This window comes from Pelmatolapia mariae, linkage group LG17 (assembly GCF_036321145.2).
Source record: "Pelmatolapia mariae isolate MD_Pm_ZW linkage group LG17, Pm_UMD_F_2, whole genome shotgun sequence".
In the NCBI taxonomy this organism is placed as follows: domain Eukaryota; kingdom Metazoa; phylum Chordata; class Actinopteri; order Cichliformes; family Cichlidae; genus Pelmatolapia; species Pelmatolapia mariae.
Window position 1 is genome coordinate 24,645,023 of NC_086242.1, and position 17,314 is coordinate 24,662,336.

Here is a 17,314-nt window from a genome sequence, read left to right on the forward strand (position 1 = left end):
TGGACGTGCTAATCTGGCCAAATTATGCAAAGTTACTTCAGTGATGTTATGAAATAAAACTGCATTCTCTGTGTTTCTCTAAAGGCAGTGAAGGCCAACTGCACTGTGTTGATGACTATAAAAGATGGTGATGCCAACATAACCAAATATGAATGTGACACACGACAAGGTGGGCTCTCTCTGCATCATAGCTGTTCACCATTTCACTGAGAAGATGCTACTGTAGATACGATCAAAGCATCTACAATCATTTTTGATTGCTTGTTACTCCAAGGCTGTTGGTCTGCCTGTTCAAAAACACATTTAATGTGACCAAAGACAGACTCACTGTAAGGACCCCTGATAGATGGTTTAACCCTTAAAGCAGGTATCAGTAAAAAAAGAAAGAAAAAAAATTCCCTGTTTTTCATAATTTGTCATTTGACTGCAGATAAAAACAGAATTTGTAAAAGCAGTACAATAATATCAAATATTAAAACTGTGGCATTAAGTTTAGTTTAAAAAATGCTTATTTAGAATTTAAAGCATTTAACATGTCTCGCAAAAAGTTGGGACAAGGGTGACAAAATACTTCCAAAGTGTGTAACGCTAAAAAAATTCCAATGAAGAAACTCACGAAGAGGAGTCTTTAAGAAGTAAACATGGGGAGAAGTTCATTATCTTGTGAAAGGGAGAATATTTGAAAGAAAATGCTGAAGAGCCTCAGCGAGTGATTTTTGGAACCCTCTGAATGTACATTCACTACAATTCTTTGCGTTTGCAGTAAAAACTATCGCGGATATGGGACGCATCTGCCCTGACTGTCCCATGCTGTTGCCTCTCAACAACTCTGAAGGTCTCAAGTTTGTTCATGAACTGGTGAAACTCTTCAACAAGAACATCGCTAAGAAGCACTACTACATCTTGAAGGAAGTGGGACGGATATCATCTCCGGTACAGATGATCCTTTTCTTCCTCCCTCTCTTTGTGAACTCATAAGGTCAGTCATTGTTTAACCTTACACCTTCTTTTCTTGTAGAATATGATGGAACCAGAAAAAAACCTCTATGCTGAGTATGTCCTTGTGGAGAGTCGTTGCCCAGTGGGCTCTAAAATCGCAATTGAGGAATGCACTCCGCTCTGTCCTGACAGAGCTGTAAGTACAACTCATACACTTCAGCCACATTTTGATATGCTGTGTACTAAAATTAGGATCAGTTGCAAAGTAATTAATTAGGAAGGAGTTTTGCTGTGTGTATTCAGTGAGATCATGAGTACCACTTCCCATTAAAATTATATCACAATGTTAAAGAGTAACAAGAGATTTACTGCACAGTTGTAAGAAGTATTAAATCAAATACAAACATTACAGATCTTCCAACATTTCTAATCCCTAAATGTCAAATACCTTTTTTATGGCTTATTCCTGTTAGTTCTCTCATTGTGTATATTCTTCCTTTTTTAAAGGACGAAGCGTACTGCCAGTCAGATTACAACAGTGGATGGGGATTTGGGAGCTTTGGGGGCTTTGAATGTTATATTAATGATCCAAAGGTGAGTCCAACAGCAGTTTTGCAATAAATTTCCTTTTTATGGCAAATTATTAAAAAAAACAAAAAAAAACAACAACAACTCTTGCATTTGTTGTCTTTGTTCTCAACAGAACACTACTGCACTTGGGCCTGGTGAGGAGGAGCCTGTCTGTGGACATCATGGAAGAAGCCAGCCGCATGATCATGAACATGGTCATGGCCCTCCTCCTCCTGGTGGCAAGGGTAAAGGGTCATTACACCCCCTACGGCGCTTTCATCCATGTCACGGATTCCTAGTCAATCCTGACCCAGTTCTCCACCCTATTTGCCCCTGGCCTCTTCCTCACCGCACACACAACTAATCCATTATTAGCCGAGCACTGCCAAATAAAGAACATGGTTGTTTTGCTTGCAATGTGCCAAAATATAGTGCATACAAAATAAACCATCTAGGTGTTGACTACTTGAAACTGGAGTAAGCACTATGATTGTTATTTCTGAGATTTAGCAGACTCAGAACAGCAGTTCTGAAGTTTGGTTTGATTTGGCATCTATTTAATTGCATTATGATGCTGGCAGCAGCAATGATGCACTCAGCTGTGGGCAAAGGTATCAAATGCGAATCTATATGTACAATGGTTGGTGTATGGTTCACATTTTGTAAATTGAAGGTAAACTGATTTGAGAATAGAATATTACTAAACACAAAAAACCCCAGCAGAAAGCACATATTTTTATTTTGGACGTTTTATTATACTAAATGCGACATTGGATCAATTTTCAGATATCCAGAAATGAAGTGAGACTGGAAAAGTTGTTTATTCAAGAGTACACTGTATACAGTAAAACACAGTTAAGGGCCAAAACATAAGAAAAACAGAACAATTTTATTTCACATACAATATTACATTCTCAGTGATCATTAGAATTAACCATAAGAATCACTCATTAAAACAAATTTATTTAATGCAACAGTAACAGTTTTGTACAAGAGCTGAAGATGCGGCTTGATGATTTTAAGTCCATTTCCACTGTAATCTTTTTGCAGTGGCAGCTTATTAGATCCTGAAACTTCCGTTTTATGCAGAGAAGTAAGCTGAAGCTATAGATGGCTTTGTACTCTGAGGAAACTCTGAACACAAAACAAGCAAACAGAATCAAATTACCGTTACATTATTATTACACACGCATTCAGTGTCTCAATCAAAAACCCATTTTTTCTTCGTTTTTGCATATTTCTTAAAGGCACCCAAATTAATATTACATTATATTTAACAAACTAGCTTCGTTTGCCCCACAGATTTACACCTGCATCCCAAAAAAGAGAAACACTACTAAGTCATGAGATGAAAAAAATGATGCACTGAAACTAATATGTGGTAGATGCTGATCTTTAAAAGATGAGTGCTTTTACCTCTTTGACGTGGATTAGATGAAAGACCATAGATCGAGATGCAATCATCTCTCTTCTCAAAGTACTTAGAATCCAGACCTGCAGAGTCTCCACTAAGGACAAAGAGAAAACACAAGCCTGAGGAACACAAAATCACTTTGCATTCCTGACCAAAGAGACATATTCACAAGGAATATTTAAAGAAAACAAACAAAAAGAGTTTGTTCTTCTACCACTGGTATTGTCATGGAATCAAAATCATTTTAAATTTACAACTGCTGTCAATTGCATACTGCTATAAAGAAACACATTTATCAGCCTGGATAGAGACCTTAAACTTCTTCCTTCCCTGCTACAGCGAGAGAGACAGCTATAATGATAGAGAAGAGTGTTTCATTTGTACATAAAAGTACAATATCAGACAGAAATGGACTCTATTTGGTTGTAGTTTTTTTGGTATATATATCCATATTACTCATCAACCACAATCAGGGCTCTATTGAATAAGCCAGAAGGAAGAGAAACTGTGCTAAGCTCCTCTTTTGGACAAACAAAATAAAGATTTGGATAAAGAGGACGCCCAAGCGCCATCCACTACGCTGCATAAGTAAAAACTGTCTTTAAAATATGAATATAAAAATGTACTCTTAGCAAAAATCTGAAAAAAATGCACCTTTCCAAACCTAGAGGAGGATGAACTTGAACAGCTAAACTAAAGCTAAAATAACAATAAAAGAAATCAAGAGGCCAACTGCCTCAAGTAAAAACAGTAACAGTCCTGGACCAGATGGTATCTGTAGCAAACTTTTAGTGAGATTTTGTGCCTATACCTGCATAAAACCATGCTTATTATTCAGGTGAAAACCCAGGTACCTATAAGAGTCCACTATCTCAATGTCCACTTCCTGGATTTTCACCAGTGTAGTGCTTACAATTAGTACATGACCTGCTCTGCCTCCTATAACAACCCATATGTGAGAAGTGCATTAATTTTCAGTTATACTAATATTCTTTTCTTTACATTGACATTTGATATGAGATTAATTACAACAAATGACTACCAATAAAAAAATAACATATCAATAAATGGGTCTAATTGCTTACATTACACAAAGATAATACATTTTACAAATTGCACAGTTTTACTTTGGCACATGGATCTTTGAGTGTAATGTATACTCAGTCATTTATAACTGAATGGGCATAAAGTGAAAGTCAACAAACTCACATCTGTCTGTTTGATGACTTCCCGAGGTGCTCATCAGTAAGATTGATCCCAGCAGCCGCAATGGGAGATGCAACAGGTTTGGCAGTCTGAGGATAAAACTGAAGTGCCAGAAAAAATACAGAGATATCTTCAGGTGGTGTTAGTGCTGTTGATCTGCTATAATGTGCAAACGTAAGACTGTTTGCTTTTCAAACGTGGCATTACTCTTCAAAAACACTGATAAGAATCATCTTGTGTGCTCCCTTTAATCAGACTGGCTCATCTGCCTCCATGTTCTATCACATCAACCCTTTACATGTACTACATCCATAAACCTTCTCTGTGGCTCTGTTTTCTTGCCTTGCAGGTCCTACCCCTCCTCTGCACATGTCCAAACCATCTGCTTCTTTTATTCCCCTTCTCTCCAGTTCATACGTTCACCTCTCCAGGCTCTCCTCTACGTTCTCCCTACTCTCCCCAGAGATCTGAATGTTGTGTGCAAACATCACAGTCCACAGAGACTTCTGCCTGTCACTTTATCCATGACCACTGCAAACAAGAAGGGGCTCAAAGCAGATCCCTGATGAATTCCCACTTCCACATTGAACCCATCTGTCACTCCTCACACCCTCATGGAGGTCCACAGCTTCTCTCTCAGCTCCCTATCATCTGCTTTCTCTGACCCACAAAGACACAGTGAAGCTCCTTCAGACCTTCTCTATACTTCTCCATCAGCACTCTGAAAGCAAACGTCACATCAGTGATGACATACTGCTGCTCGCTGATCATCACCTCTCTTATTAACTTAGCTTCAACAACTCTTTCCCTTGGCGCAGCTTTATCTCTCTGTAGTTACTACAGCTCTTCACCTGCTTTCTTAAAGATTTGTCCCAGTACGCTACTTCTCTCTTTCTCAGGCATCCTGTCATTCTCTAAGCTTATGTTAAACTAAACGTGATTGATTTGAATTGATTATTTCTTTATTGTAACAATGCTTCTTGTCAATAATGCATTTGTCAGTCAAACCCACGAAAAAAATCGCCAAATCTTTTCTGCATTTATTACTTCCAGGGTGGATTATTAGGTTTATAGGCTTATATTGAGGTGACAATTCGTTTCAGGTCATTTAATGGAGAAGCTCGAAACTAATATAATGAATAGTTAATAAATTACTGTCTTCTGCGAGTAATTAAATAACGTACAAAAAAAGAATGGGATGCCATCCCATATAGGTGTGTGACTGAGCTGGTGACCGGCATAAGGAGGTGGTGCAGGTGGTGCCAGGCTGTTGTGGCTGTGTATGGTCCTTCCACATGCTACTGAGGCCCCTTTTTGTTAAATGAATAAATTGCTAAATGCCGATATGTCTCCGACTTCAATCACCCAATCTAATAAATGTGGTGCAACCCACATGCCCAGTGCTGCTGTTCAACCTGCAAATGCATTTTTCTCACACACCATTTAGTGTAACAGGAATTAAACAGGCTTTCCAACAATATAACATTTATTGCCAACAAGCATTGCTTCAAGAAAGAAACTGACCAAATTGAAATTTTCTTACTTTGCCGTCTCTTACTGCCATAATCTCTCACTCAATGACACAACACATATTTATATTGAGCTGAATGGCACAATAGGAATGAAGCTTGTAGTAATATCTAAGAGGAAGGATGAAGAATAAACATCAGTATGTTGTCACCTACCCCAAGTCCTGCTGTTGTGGTTGAGACTGCAGGATTCTCCAGTGATTCCAGACCCTGTACTTTTCTGGACAGCTGCTTTTCATTTAGCTGCTTATTCAGCCAATTTATAACTGTGGTAAAATGAAAATAAACACACCAGTAAATGTGCTACACTTAAATGGCAACTTTCATAATGTGAATGAGATTGCTATTCACAATACAAATTATTTGTCATTCACACATTTCTCAAGGCAGCCCAGGCAACAGATACTTACAGTTAATCTGGAAAGAATGTTTGTTATGTTACAGTCTTATTCAATAATGGAATAAATTCATTTTTTAGCTCAAAATTCTACAGACAATATTCCATAATGACAAAATGTAAATCAATTTGTTGATTCATGTATAAACAGGGACTCAGAAGGAGGCAGACGCAGTATCTAAGGGGATGGGGTTTTGGAGAGAAGCTGCAGAGAGGCGTGTAAGACAAACTCATCTCTGTTGCTTGGTCCCAACCCATCATGTTCTGGGGGTTTTAATAAATTTGTCCAGATTTCTAGAAATGAGAGCTCCTCCATCCACAATGGGGTGGATGCTGTCCCTCCTAAAAAGACCAGATTTTCCCCTGAATCCTCTTCGTCCTTGGAAGTCTTCAAATAGAATCTGAAGACCTACCTATTTTCCAAGGCTTTCGGATCTCTCTGACACCACTTTTATTCTGTTTTAGCTATTCTGGTCTTCTCATTGGATGATGTTTGCATGTGTATACGTATACATGTATTTTATGTTCACGTATGTGTGCTTGTGTGTGAATGTGTACATTTTTAATTCTTTTTATCATATTATCCCTCTGTTCAGCACTTACTCAATACTTGATGTCTTTTAAATGTGCTATATAAATAAAGATGACTTGAAAGTTTCCCAATCATCTTTAGAGCCCACTGATTTTTTACTACTCAGACAGCCAGCAATTAAAGGGAAATAAATGTTTTAAAATGTCACTCCTAGTCCGATTGAGGAGGGGACCAGAGAAAATGACTAAGTCCAAGATTGTTTTGGTAAAGTTAGTCCCCAATTCGATATTCATTCAGTTACCTCCGATTGATGTAACCAGGAGTCATTACTGTTGACGTGAATTATAATTTTACAAAATGTACATTTAACTTTAACCAGCAGTTTAAAAATTTCCCTGAATGTCCCTGCTCTGGCCCCTGGAAGACAACTGACTATGTCTTTTCAAGGGTCTGAAGCCAGGTCAGCCTGAGCTGCAAACAGGCTACATTTACTACAAGTATTGTTATTACAAAAGGAGGCAGAGGAGTAACTAAATATCTGACACACTGAGCAGGAAACTGCAGGAGGGACAGGTACAGAGACCATGCTGCTAGCGAGTTGGCTATGAGCTAAGCTAGGCTAGGCAGGCAAATCACTGTGAATACAATTAGCAGGTGAATCAACAGATTGTGCTTTGGATAAAGCTCGCGAAGTTTACACTATGAAATAAGATGCTATTTAATTAATCTGGCTAAGCAAAGACATAGCGTTTCTTCTTCACTCATATATAGTTTCCCCTTTTCCCCCCCATCTCTCTGCAGATGGCTGAGCCTGGTCCTTCCCACTGTCATCAATTTCTTGCTAACGGTTGTGTGATTGTTGGCGTTTCTAATATTGCCAAATCACAACTGTTGTTGTTGTTAACGAGCGCTATATAAATAAAATGTAGTTGTAGTGTACGTCGCCATATGGAAGTGGACTCTATAAACACTGATGGATTGAGAAACTTTGCTGGATTTGTAAACCTTAACATTTTTTAAGACATGAAAGTCAGTTTTCAGAGGGTCCATTGAACAGGACTAGCTTCCTTACCATTCTCATTTGTTTTCAGCACTTCTTTGGTTTCATTTAGCTTCTGTACCGTGGCCTCCAACTGCTCCTTTAATTTTAAAATCTGAAAAATAAAAAGAATATTTTGCTTTGGTTGTTAATCTTGTCAGAATATTGGAAAAGCAACACCTGGTCTAATGAGTCTCAATTTCTGCTCTGACATTTGGATGGCAGAGTCAGAATGACATGTTATAACAACATCCATCTCACCTAGTATCAATAGTTTAGGTTGTTATTTTATTTTATGCTCACTTGCATTTAAAAAGACACAGTTCAGACAGTACTGTACTTTTTTTTTAAAGTACTTGTACTGATTTACTGGTTCAGCTTTCAGTGATGAAGTTGTGCTTTGACTGATGAGATCTCCTTTACCGCTTTATCAAAAGAAAAGGCTTCAGTCTGTGACATACCTGCTCTTCCTTAGTGATGAGCTGCTGCTGAGCGCTTTGTAGATCCTTTTCAACACTCTGAAGTTTCTCCGAAGTTTCCTGGAGAATCTTTTCCTGTGACACTGTCACAGTGTTTTTGACTTTTATTTTTCCTACTAAGGTTCGAACTTCTCCTTGCAGCTTCTTAATGATACCGTTAGCCTGTATACATATATATAAAAGAAAAAAAAGATAGATCAAAAACAGGAGTTGATCATTTTCAACAAAACTCACAACTTCTTCTATTTTTTCCCTATAACAGAGATGCAGTCCGTTCACTTTCTTTCCAAAGCAACCAATATCAGTATAAGCGACACCCTATAAAACAGGATGTGGTTCACTGTGTAGGGCATTCCTGCATATTGCTCATTTTATACTACAGTGGTTGTGCCCATTTGCATGGGGAGAAAAGTTCTCAAGCTTTGAAAACATGGTAATTGTGTAGTCCCCCCAAACTAAGTAGGTTGAATGCTGTTGGGTGAGAAGTGAACCAGAAACGGGAGTGCAGCACGTCTCTTGTTCTGGAGCTTACAGGGAACGGAAGAAGCATGAAAAACATCAAAGACCAGAAAACAGATAATGAAAAGCACACGTAACAGCTGCAGGGGACACGTCTTCATTCTTTTCAGCGCATCTGTTCATCTGTTATAACTTTGCTCGTCTATGCAGCTGGCTGGAAGACCATCAACAGCACAAACAAGAGTCGCCCATAGCTACAACCATTGCCTCCAACTGGCTCACTGCAGGTAGATGGGCTATTCATTGCTCCCTACAGACTGCGAAAGCACTGCCAAGGGCTGGAACTACCATTTATTTTAGTAATCAAGTATTCTATCAATTACTGCATCGATTAACTGGATAAAAAATACTTTTGTCTTATAAATGAGCAACATTTATAAGACAAATATTTTAAAAAGAAAAAACAGGTCTTTCAAGTTGAACTGCTGATTGCAATTTCTAAAATGAAAACCAGTGTTTTAAAGATTAACTGCATTCATCTGTCAAAAAATTTAAAATTAATTTTTAATTACATTTAATATGGCACATAAAATTACATGGAAAATACAGAAATACTCTCAAGTACAGCCAAAGGTCAAAGTCAAAGGGAGGTTCTCTGACTTTGTACTATGACTCATAAATAGTTATTTATGTATATTTTCTGATTATATGTTATATCAAGGAAGACTGAGTTATCATTTATTAAACAGCATTATTATATAAAATTATCCATCATCCATTCTCTATCCCAGCTACCATAGGGTAAAAGGTAGGGTACACCCTGGACAGGTGCCAATCTGACGCAGGGCTAGCACGGTGGCGCGGTGGTTAGCGCTGCTGCCTTACATTCCTGGGTTTAAATCCACCATCTGGCCACTGCCTTACTGTGTGGAGTTTGCATGTTTGCCTCATGTCTGCATGGGTTTTCTCCGGGTACTCTGGCTTCCTCCCACAGTCCAAAGACATGCACAGGTCAGTCTGTGATTTCAAATTCCCCACAGGAGTGAATGTGAGCGGGGAAGGACTAAAAAGAAAGTGTAAACTTCATTCACCTCCTTTTTGAGCACATATATATCAGAGATATTTGTAGCAATTAGATTTTTTTCTACTTCGTTTTCTGTTTAAAATATATTTCATTATTTAGATTTACATATGTGAAATTAAAAAAACCCCAAAAAGCCTTAAAAGCTCCATTCAGATGCATGTCTGAAATCTTCTCCAAAACCTTCTATATAAAAGTCATGAGTGCTTGAAAAATAAAATACAAAACAATGGCTAATGAATGAGACACCCAGAATGGCTACCCGAAGACTGGAATATCCTGATCCCAAGGATCCCCAAGAATGGATCGGTCCCATCCAACTACTGGTCAATAACCTGCCTCAGTACCAAATACCAAGGGGCAAAACACCAGCGACTGGTAGACAGAGAAGTCACTCGAGAATGTAAGACTAGACTGACGAACCTATCCACTGCCAAGACCCCAAGATGTGGAAGGTCAAGGCAGCAGTGGTCCCCGTGCTAACCGAGGAGGCACTTGGGGCAGTGACCCCAAACTGTGCCAGTGGCTCCAGCAGATCCCTAAACAACATCAAAGATGTCTGTCTAGAAGATATAGCAAAGATTCTGTGCTCCAAGGCCCAAGGACTCGAGCTTGAAGGATAAAAAGTGTGAGTTTTGAACACAAACACACACAAACTGACAAACCTTTATCAGCTCCTCAGAAAGTGATTTCACTGTAGCTTCAAGTTTTCGAATCTGAAGTTCCTTACTTTCTGCATTTTCTTCAACCGATTCCTATAACAAAAAGCAAGCTGGTTAAAAATATCCGAAGGGCGAAATTTTCATTAAACAAACAAACAAACAAACAAACAAAAAAAACCTTGAAGGCTTGATGAACAATCCTGATTTAAATTTGGCCAGTCCTCCATCAGGGTAGTCCTTCTGCTGCACCTCTTAATTTTTAGATAAACCCCTGGCAACCCCTTGTGCAATGCCATGTGTGTAAGTCTAAAAACAGCAGCTTGTCAACTTGAATTTTATTTTGATGAACAAAGTTTCTGTAGGCGATTACAAAAACACATCTACCTTTCAAACATGCTGTGTTTGTTAGTATGTTACAGTTGTTGCATGTTGGCTTTCACTTCATTTCAGGTTCTCTGCATCACATGTTCTTCCTCAGATGACTCCGGACATCACAAACACCTCACTTATACTCTCATAGTAAATAAAAAAGCAACCCTGAGGCATTCTTGGGGCTTTGAGACAGTATACCAAGTCTTGTCACCAGTTATGACCTCCAACATGAATGTTGGACCAGTCTGACACAGATGTTTATTTTCTGCATAACAGTTAGTTAGCAGCAGAGTTGGTAGTGGATGAGTGATGAAACATTTCTCCCACTGAAAAAACAACATCCAGACGAACAGAATCAACCTTTTGGGACTGACTTACCTGGATGATTGAGCATGCATCAAGACAGAAGGATTCATGAATTAAACTGAAATGAAATTTAATTGAACAACACTGACATCCTGAGTCTAACCATTCGTCTTTACACGGTGACTCCTGGTGACTTCCTATTCATAACGTCATATAATTTCTCTCATTCTGAGTCCTTAATGCCCCCCTGTCCCCGATGCAGAAGAGGGTTTCCCTACCTTCTGCTGCTGAGTGGCTTCCAATACTTCTTTGGTGCGGTTCATCAACTGATCCTTATCTTTGACCTCCTGTTCCAGAACAGCCACTCTCATCTGCATCTGGCTCACCAAACGGTCCTTCTCATGGACCTCTGCGTCCAGGGTGCTGTTTTCCCTCCTGAGAGACAGGACCTGCTGCTTTAAATGCTGGCATTCCTATATGAAAGAGAAAGAAAATAATCAACAACAACATTCTCTTGTTGTGGGGAGCTTTCAGCACAGCTTCCGCTGCCCCCATGACAGGATAATCTACAGAAGATGGACAGATGAAATTTATATCTGCTGCCAATACACAAATTATAATAGAGTTTTAAACATTAAGAGCAAGTCACCTGGATGCAATAATTCCTCATCCTAAACATTCACTTACCTCGTCTGCACCAACTAGTTTAATCTTCAGGTCTCGGATGGCAGACTCGTTCTTGTATTTCTTCTCAGTCAGTTCTCTGCACGAGGCCTCCAACTCTGTCAGTCGACTGTTAAGCTGATGGCTGCTCTTTTTATGAGCACTCTCCAGCTCCTGGCGAAGCTGCTCTGTCTGCTGCTGAAACCTGCTCTGTAACTGGAAGACAGACAAACAATCTCCAACCATTTCTGCAGGGCAATCTTTAGCTTTGCTTTTGATCCCTATAGTTTCAAAGGTTCCAAATAAATGACTGCTTCCGAGAGACTGAGCTAAGAACAAAGCCACACATGGTTAATATTGTGAGACAGGGTTTACAGGGTTTTAAGTCTTGTTAACTATGCAGAGGATAGTGTTAGTAATGCGTATGATATGACCCACAAACATAGACTAAGATTTACAACTGTGTGCAGTGATTTGTGTTCTACTTTTGAGGGCTCACAAATGTGTGCTCCAATCCACAAACAGATACAAAGAAATCTGACCACACGGAAAACTACATAAATGTGCACACATAAACCTGAATAAATCCTTCAGTGCATACGGATCTAAAAATACATGTAACAGCCCTCTCGCTCACTATTAAAAAATTTAATGCATGTGCACGAATTGCCTGATACGCACAGATACCACAATGCATGCCCACATGAGGTTTTGAGACAAATTTCACACTGTCATGCAGAATAGAACAGAAATATCCTTTATTGTCCCTCATTGGGGAAATTCATGTGTTCCAGCAGCGTGGAAGTGGCAGGCAGATAGAGCTTGACACAAAAAGTTAAGTATATAAAATAAAGAACAAGAAATAAGAGACTGTAGAGGGCAAATCTACAACATAAGATGTCAATGAAAATAAGATGCTTTTTTAAAACTGTGTAGAGCGATGAAAAAGCGACTTCTACACTTTATATTTTAGCCGCTGAATCAACATCAGATTAAATCTACTACGACTAACTTATGATTAAAACTAATTGACGCTTTATTCAAAAGACTGATTAAAACTAGTTTAAAATTTGCTGTCAAAATTAACAATGCAAACATATCATTGCACACACTTGTAAATCTTAGTTTATACTCGTGGATCACATCATACGTCTTTGTAACACTTTCAAAAGGTTAATTTCTCCCACTTTACATACAAGAAGGTAGTAAATGCAAAACACAACTAACAAAAATATAGCATAAGGGAGCTAATATGAAGTTCCACATTAATATCACAGTAATTTGACCCTGACTAGGTCAACCTCGAGCCCTACAATGACCACATAAATATTTAAGGGCATGCTTTTTAAGCACTTGCCATCTAAAATATGAGCTGACTTGCTTTGAACAATTATTTTTAAGTGATTTCATAAATTATGATGATTTAAACTAATAAAGTGCAATAAAGTTTTATAGACTTGCTTTCCATTTTCTAAGTTTGATATGTTGGCATAAAGAAGTACAATAAAGTACTGAGTAATGTACACACCATAGTACTCTACAACTCTAAATTGAAAACCTGGACTCTAAATGAAACCTTGTGAATTTTTATGAAATAACATTTTACTTTACTACATTTTTTTTAAATGGATCACAAATCTGTGGAGATGTTCTTTCTCCAAAAAAGTTTTTTAGCTGATCTTTGCTAACTTCTATCCTGCCGAGCTTCATTAGATACGGCGCTGTGCACAGCTTGTTTTGACATTAATAACCATATTAAAAACATAGCTGATGAATTTATGCTGATTAAAAGAGAAGTCTTGCCTCCAGAGCCTTGTCTCTCTCCAGCTGCAGCTCCTGAGAATGAAGGCTGGACAGCGAGCTGGTCTGAGTCGTCCACTCTGAGCGCAGTTTGTCCAACTCTTTGGTCTTCTCAGACAGCGTCTATGATCCACATATGATTACTGTTAAATGCATCTTTTTGAGCTGCATGTTATAGTTACATAGAACACACTGTGGACAGCTCTTTGTGGAACTCTTTTTAAAGGTTAATCTGATAATTACAACTTAGCAAGGAAAACTGGAATCTGCAATGTTTGACCGCATACAAAATAATAATTTAACTTTTGTTTAATAAAAAAAATTACATTAAAAAATTAATAAATGGGCAGTTTATTAATAAATAAACTGAAATTTCTATTAAAGAAAAATTACAATGTTTAAGTTTCATTTAACATTAATTGCTGTAACGCAAGAACTACTAAACCGTGAGTAAGCAAGTAAGCTGTATCATATCTTAAAAAATAAAAATAATGCACACCTGTTGAGCATAATTCAGCTGCCTGGTCAGATCATCTTCAGTCGTCTTAAGCTTCATTTCTAGGGCATGCTTCTCTGCCTGAAACAACAAAAAAATGACAGAAACATGACAAAACCTTTTAAAACTCTTTTTTGCTCAGAAAAACAAAATTAATTATTTGACTAGACAATTATATTCAAACAAATGTTTTTATACAATATATATATATATGTTGCCTTCAGCTGATCAAACTAAACTAAAGCTAAAATACAAGCTCCCATCTTTTGGATTAACAACTACACTTAACATGTACATGACAATGTTTTACTTACATGAACTAACATTAAAATTTGGTATTTATTTAAAGGGTTGTTTTTTGATGAGTGGCATAAAGTATGAAGAAGCTAAACGGAACCAACCTTCAGAGAGGAGAGACAAACTGCCAGGTAATCTTTAACCTCTTTGTCAGAAGCTTGAGAAAGCCGTAAAGACAAGTGGTTAAGGTGCTTAAACGCGTTTGTCTCTATGACACTGAAGTTGGCGGGACCTTCTAGCACTGGAGACTGACATGACAAATGAAGAAGAAATCTGTGGAAAGGACAACAGTTATTCAGGCGGCGTGGACTGTTTTACCAGGAACTCTAAAATTAACTTTGTGCACTGCACAGGTTAAACTTGATTACAGTACTGTGCAAAATGTTTTAACTTATATCTTCCAAATTACTAAGTCAGTAGGACATATTTGTAATATTTTAAAATATTCCAGTGATACTTAATGATGAAAGTTGACTTTCATTTATCATTCAGCAATGTCAAATTCCAAGGCAAAATCGTGTCTGCTTTTATCGCAGTGTCACTTGAGACCCAGACACAAACCATTTCATATTGTCCCTTTACTTACAATATACAATACAAAAATCAGTTCACCATAGATGATAAACTAACCCTAGGAAACAAAAGGAGTTCGCTTTGCTGGATGACACTGGCTGATAAAATATATTTATGGCATATATTTGCTTAGCTTATTCAAACAGTGTGATGTTATGTGTCGGTTTTCTTCATACCTTGGACTGTCTGACGTTTGTTCGGAAATGCACAGGTTAAGCAGGTCAATAAACTTCTGAGGAAATGATGCAAAATCGATCAGTAGACCCTGTTGGACTTTCAAGCTACACAACAATTCAAACACAAATGACATTAGTTAACATTGAAGATGCTTTGTCCCTTGACTCTAACACAACACACTACTTCATACAAATCTTTTTACACTTACCTTTGGAAATCCTCTTCTGATATTGCAAGGTTGAAGAGAAAATATGGATCTATATCATTTGTTATCCGTACTAGAAGATCCTAATGTAATATGTAAAAAACAAAAACAGGAAATGTTAAAGTATATAATATAAGTGTAGTGTAGTATATAGTATAGTTCTCTCTTTATTTTAAAACAATACAAATTCCAAATAAAATGTCCCACTCACTCTTTTGTGCACTGGACTTGTTGTCACCTGAAGTTCAATTGTGACACGAACATTTGCTTTTCTGGAAAAATGAAGCAATTAAACATTATGTTTGGTGACTCAATATTTTCTGTGCGAACTTGCATTTCAGTGTTCAGCTCATTTCATAAATCCACGAACAGAATAAAGACAGGCATCCGGTGAGGAGAGCCAGTTTCAACGTGTCAGAATATGAAAATTTTTCATTTTCCTATTAATGTTTGCAAAATGCACTAACAGTTGCTTCTGATTCTGCAATCCTTTCCATGCAGCCTTCACAAAGGCTCACTTATCCTTATGTGAAGTAACTTATGCAAGCTGCTAACAACATTAGCACATCACCTGCCTTTACCTTTCAGTATGCCAAAATATTAAAACACTATGCTGTTAGCACTAAGTGTCCGCCCTTCATTTTCATCTATGCCAGTAATCTTTTCCTGTGTCTAATTTACCATCAGAACTTCACTGGTATTGCTGCAGTGAACATTGCTGTCAGAGCACCATCTGGTTCAATGGATAGTTGTGTCCTCTCACAACTGTTTGTGTATATTAAGCATACTTGCACACTTGTACAGTAAAAGCATTTTGAATGGTTACCAAAACCCAAAATGCACTAAAAAAAAAAAGCTCTACTTTGTTTCCATTATTGTGTATATTTACAGTCAGGTTATAAGTATTCTGACAAAGACACATTTTTGTGATTTTGTCTCTGTAACCCACCACAGTGGATTTTAAATCAAACAATCCAGATGCACCTAAAGTGAAGACATTTAGCTTTAATTTACGGGGTTTTCCTGCAGTAACTGCTTAGGACATACAGCAGTTTGCATACATAGACTGCCGTTTTCAGAGGCTCAAACATAATTAGACAAGCTAAAATCAAACCCACGGACATGGGTTTGATTTTACATGCTGCCCTGAGATGCTCTGCCAGGCCTCTACTGCAGCTGCCTCCAGCTGTTTTGTCTCGGAATCTCTCAGTGTTGTCTTCTGTAACTGAAAAACATGCTGCTGGGTTGGGATCAAACGACTAACTTTACCATTTAAGAAAATCACATTTCTTTGCCTTGAGAAACTCTTGGATTTGCAGTATGCTTTGGGTTATCATTCATTTGATTAATATTAACATGCTTTAGTCTGTGCAACACGTTTGTTTGTTTTCCCCGGTTGGATTGGACCGACAGCTGTTTGCCGCAGTCAGGATGGGGAGATTTCGTGTGTGATATTTGTCCGTGTGCCGACAGAATAACCGTAGTTATTCTTCTCGTCAGGTGTAACTTCAGACCAAGCTGTTTAAATAGTGTGTCCATGTCCGTGTGCACAGGCTTACCTTTCCTCGCAGTCCCTGCATCTAACATTAACCTGCAACACTTTGTTGAAGAGCTCCTCCATGACAAAAACCGTCTTTCCCTGCGGTGCTGCTGTGACAAGTTAGTACATGGATCAACGTTACAGGTTCGTATATCTGACTAGTTCTGAGTGGTGCTGGTTTTCATCAGTCAGCTGGATCGGTAGTGTTTGGTATCTTTCAATTTGGCGCTTTTCAGGCGCCAACCGTACAAACGGAACATATGGTCCTTTTTTTGTTCTACGCTTTAATGGTGGACGGCAGACATGAAGCCTGGTACCGACACCGCCACCTGCTGACCACAGTGGAACATCAATGGGAGCAGAGAAAACGTTCAAACAGCACACAGCGACCCACACGGTGATAGTGTGATACATTTAATTTAATTCATTTAAAAAAAGGCATATGTTATAATGTTAGGAATTGCTTTCAGGTAGGTAAGTCCTACCTTGAGTAATATTGAAGAATCTTGAATAATCAGGCCCCGTTTTGTCTTAAAGACCTTATATTACGGTAGCACTCCAATACAGCTCTCAGGCTT

At 38.2% G+C, this 17,314-nt stretch overlaps 1 protein-coding gene across 1 annotated transcript; it reads right to left on the reverse strand.

The window, feature by feature from the left end:
- Positions 1 to 2,358: 2,358 nt before the first annotated feature.
- Positions 2,359 to 16,988, reverse strand: sass6 (SAS-6 centriolar assembly protein). Its single transcript, XM_063501402.1, has 16 exons — positions 16,756 to 16,988; positions 15,408 to 15,468; positions 15,200 to 15,279; positions 14,991 to 15,095; positions 14,346 to 14,514; positions 13,948 to 14,025; positions 13,452 to 13,571; positions 11,673 to 11,864; positions 11,264 to 11,458; positions 10,311 to 10,400; positions 8,088 to 8,267; positions 7,660 to 7,741; positions 5,815 to 5,924; positions 4,133 to 4,230; positions 2,926 to 3,017; positions 2,359 to 2,643 (listed from the first exon to the last, which is right to left on the reverse strand). Exons 1-16 carry the CDS (start codon positions 16,815 to 16,817, stop codon positions 2,591 to 2,593), a joined length of 1,767 nt encoding a protein of 588 aa, XP_063357472.1. The 5' UTR covers positions 16,818 to 16,988; the 3' UTR covers positions 2,359 to 2,590.
- Positions 16,989 to 17,314: the final 326 nt, after the last annotated feature.

Coding starts and splice junctions, on each gene's coding strand:
- sass6 (XM_063501402.1), bottom strand. CDS start 16,817: ATGGAGGAGCTCTTCAACAAAGTGTTGCAGGTTAATGTTAGATGCAGG. Junction 11,865..13,451: donor AGAGAGACAAGGCTCTGGAG/GCAAGACTTCTC, acceptor TCTGTCTTCCAG/TTACAGAGCAGGTTTCAGCA. Junction 4,231..5,814: donor CCACAACAGCAGGACTTGGG/GTAGGTGACAAC, acceptor CTGGCACTTCAG/TTTTATCCTCAGACTGCCAA.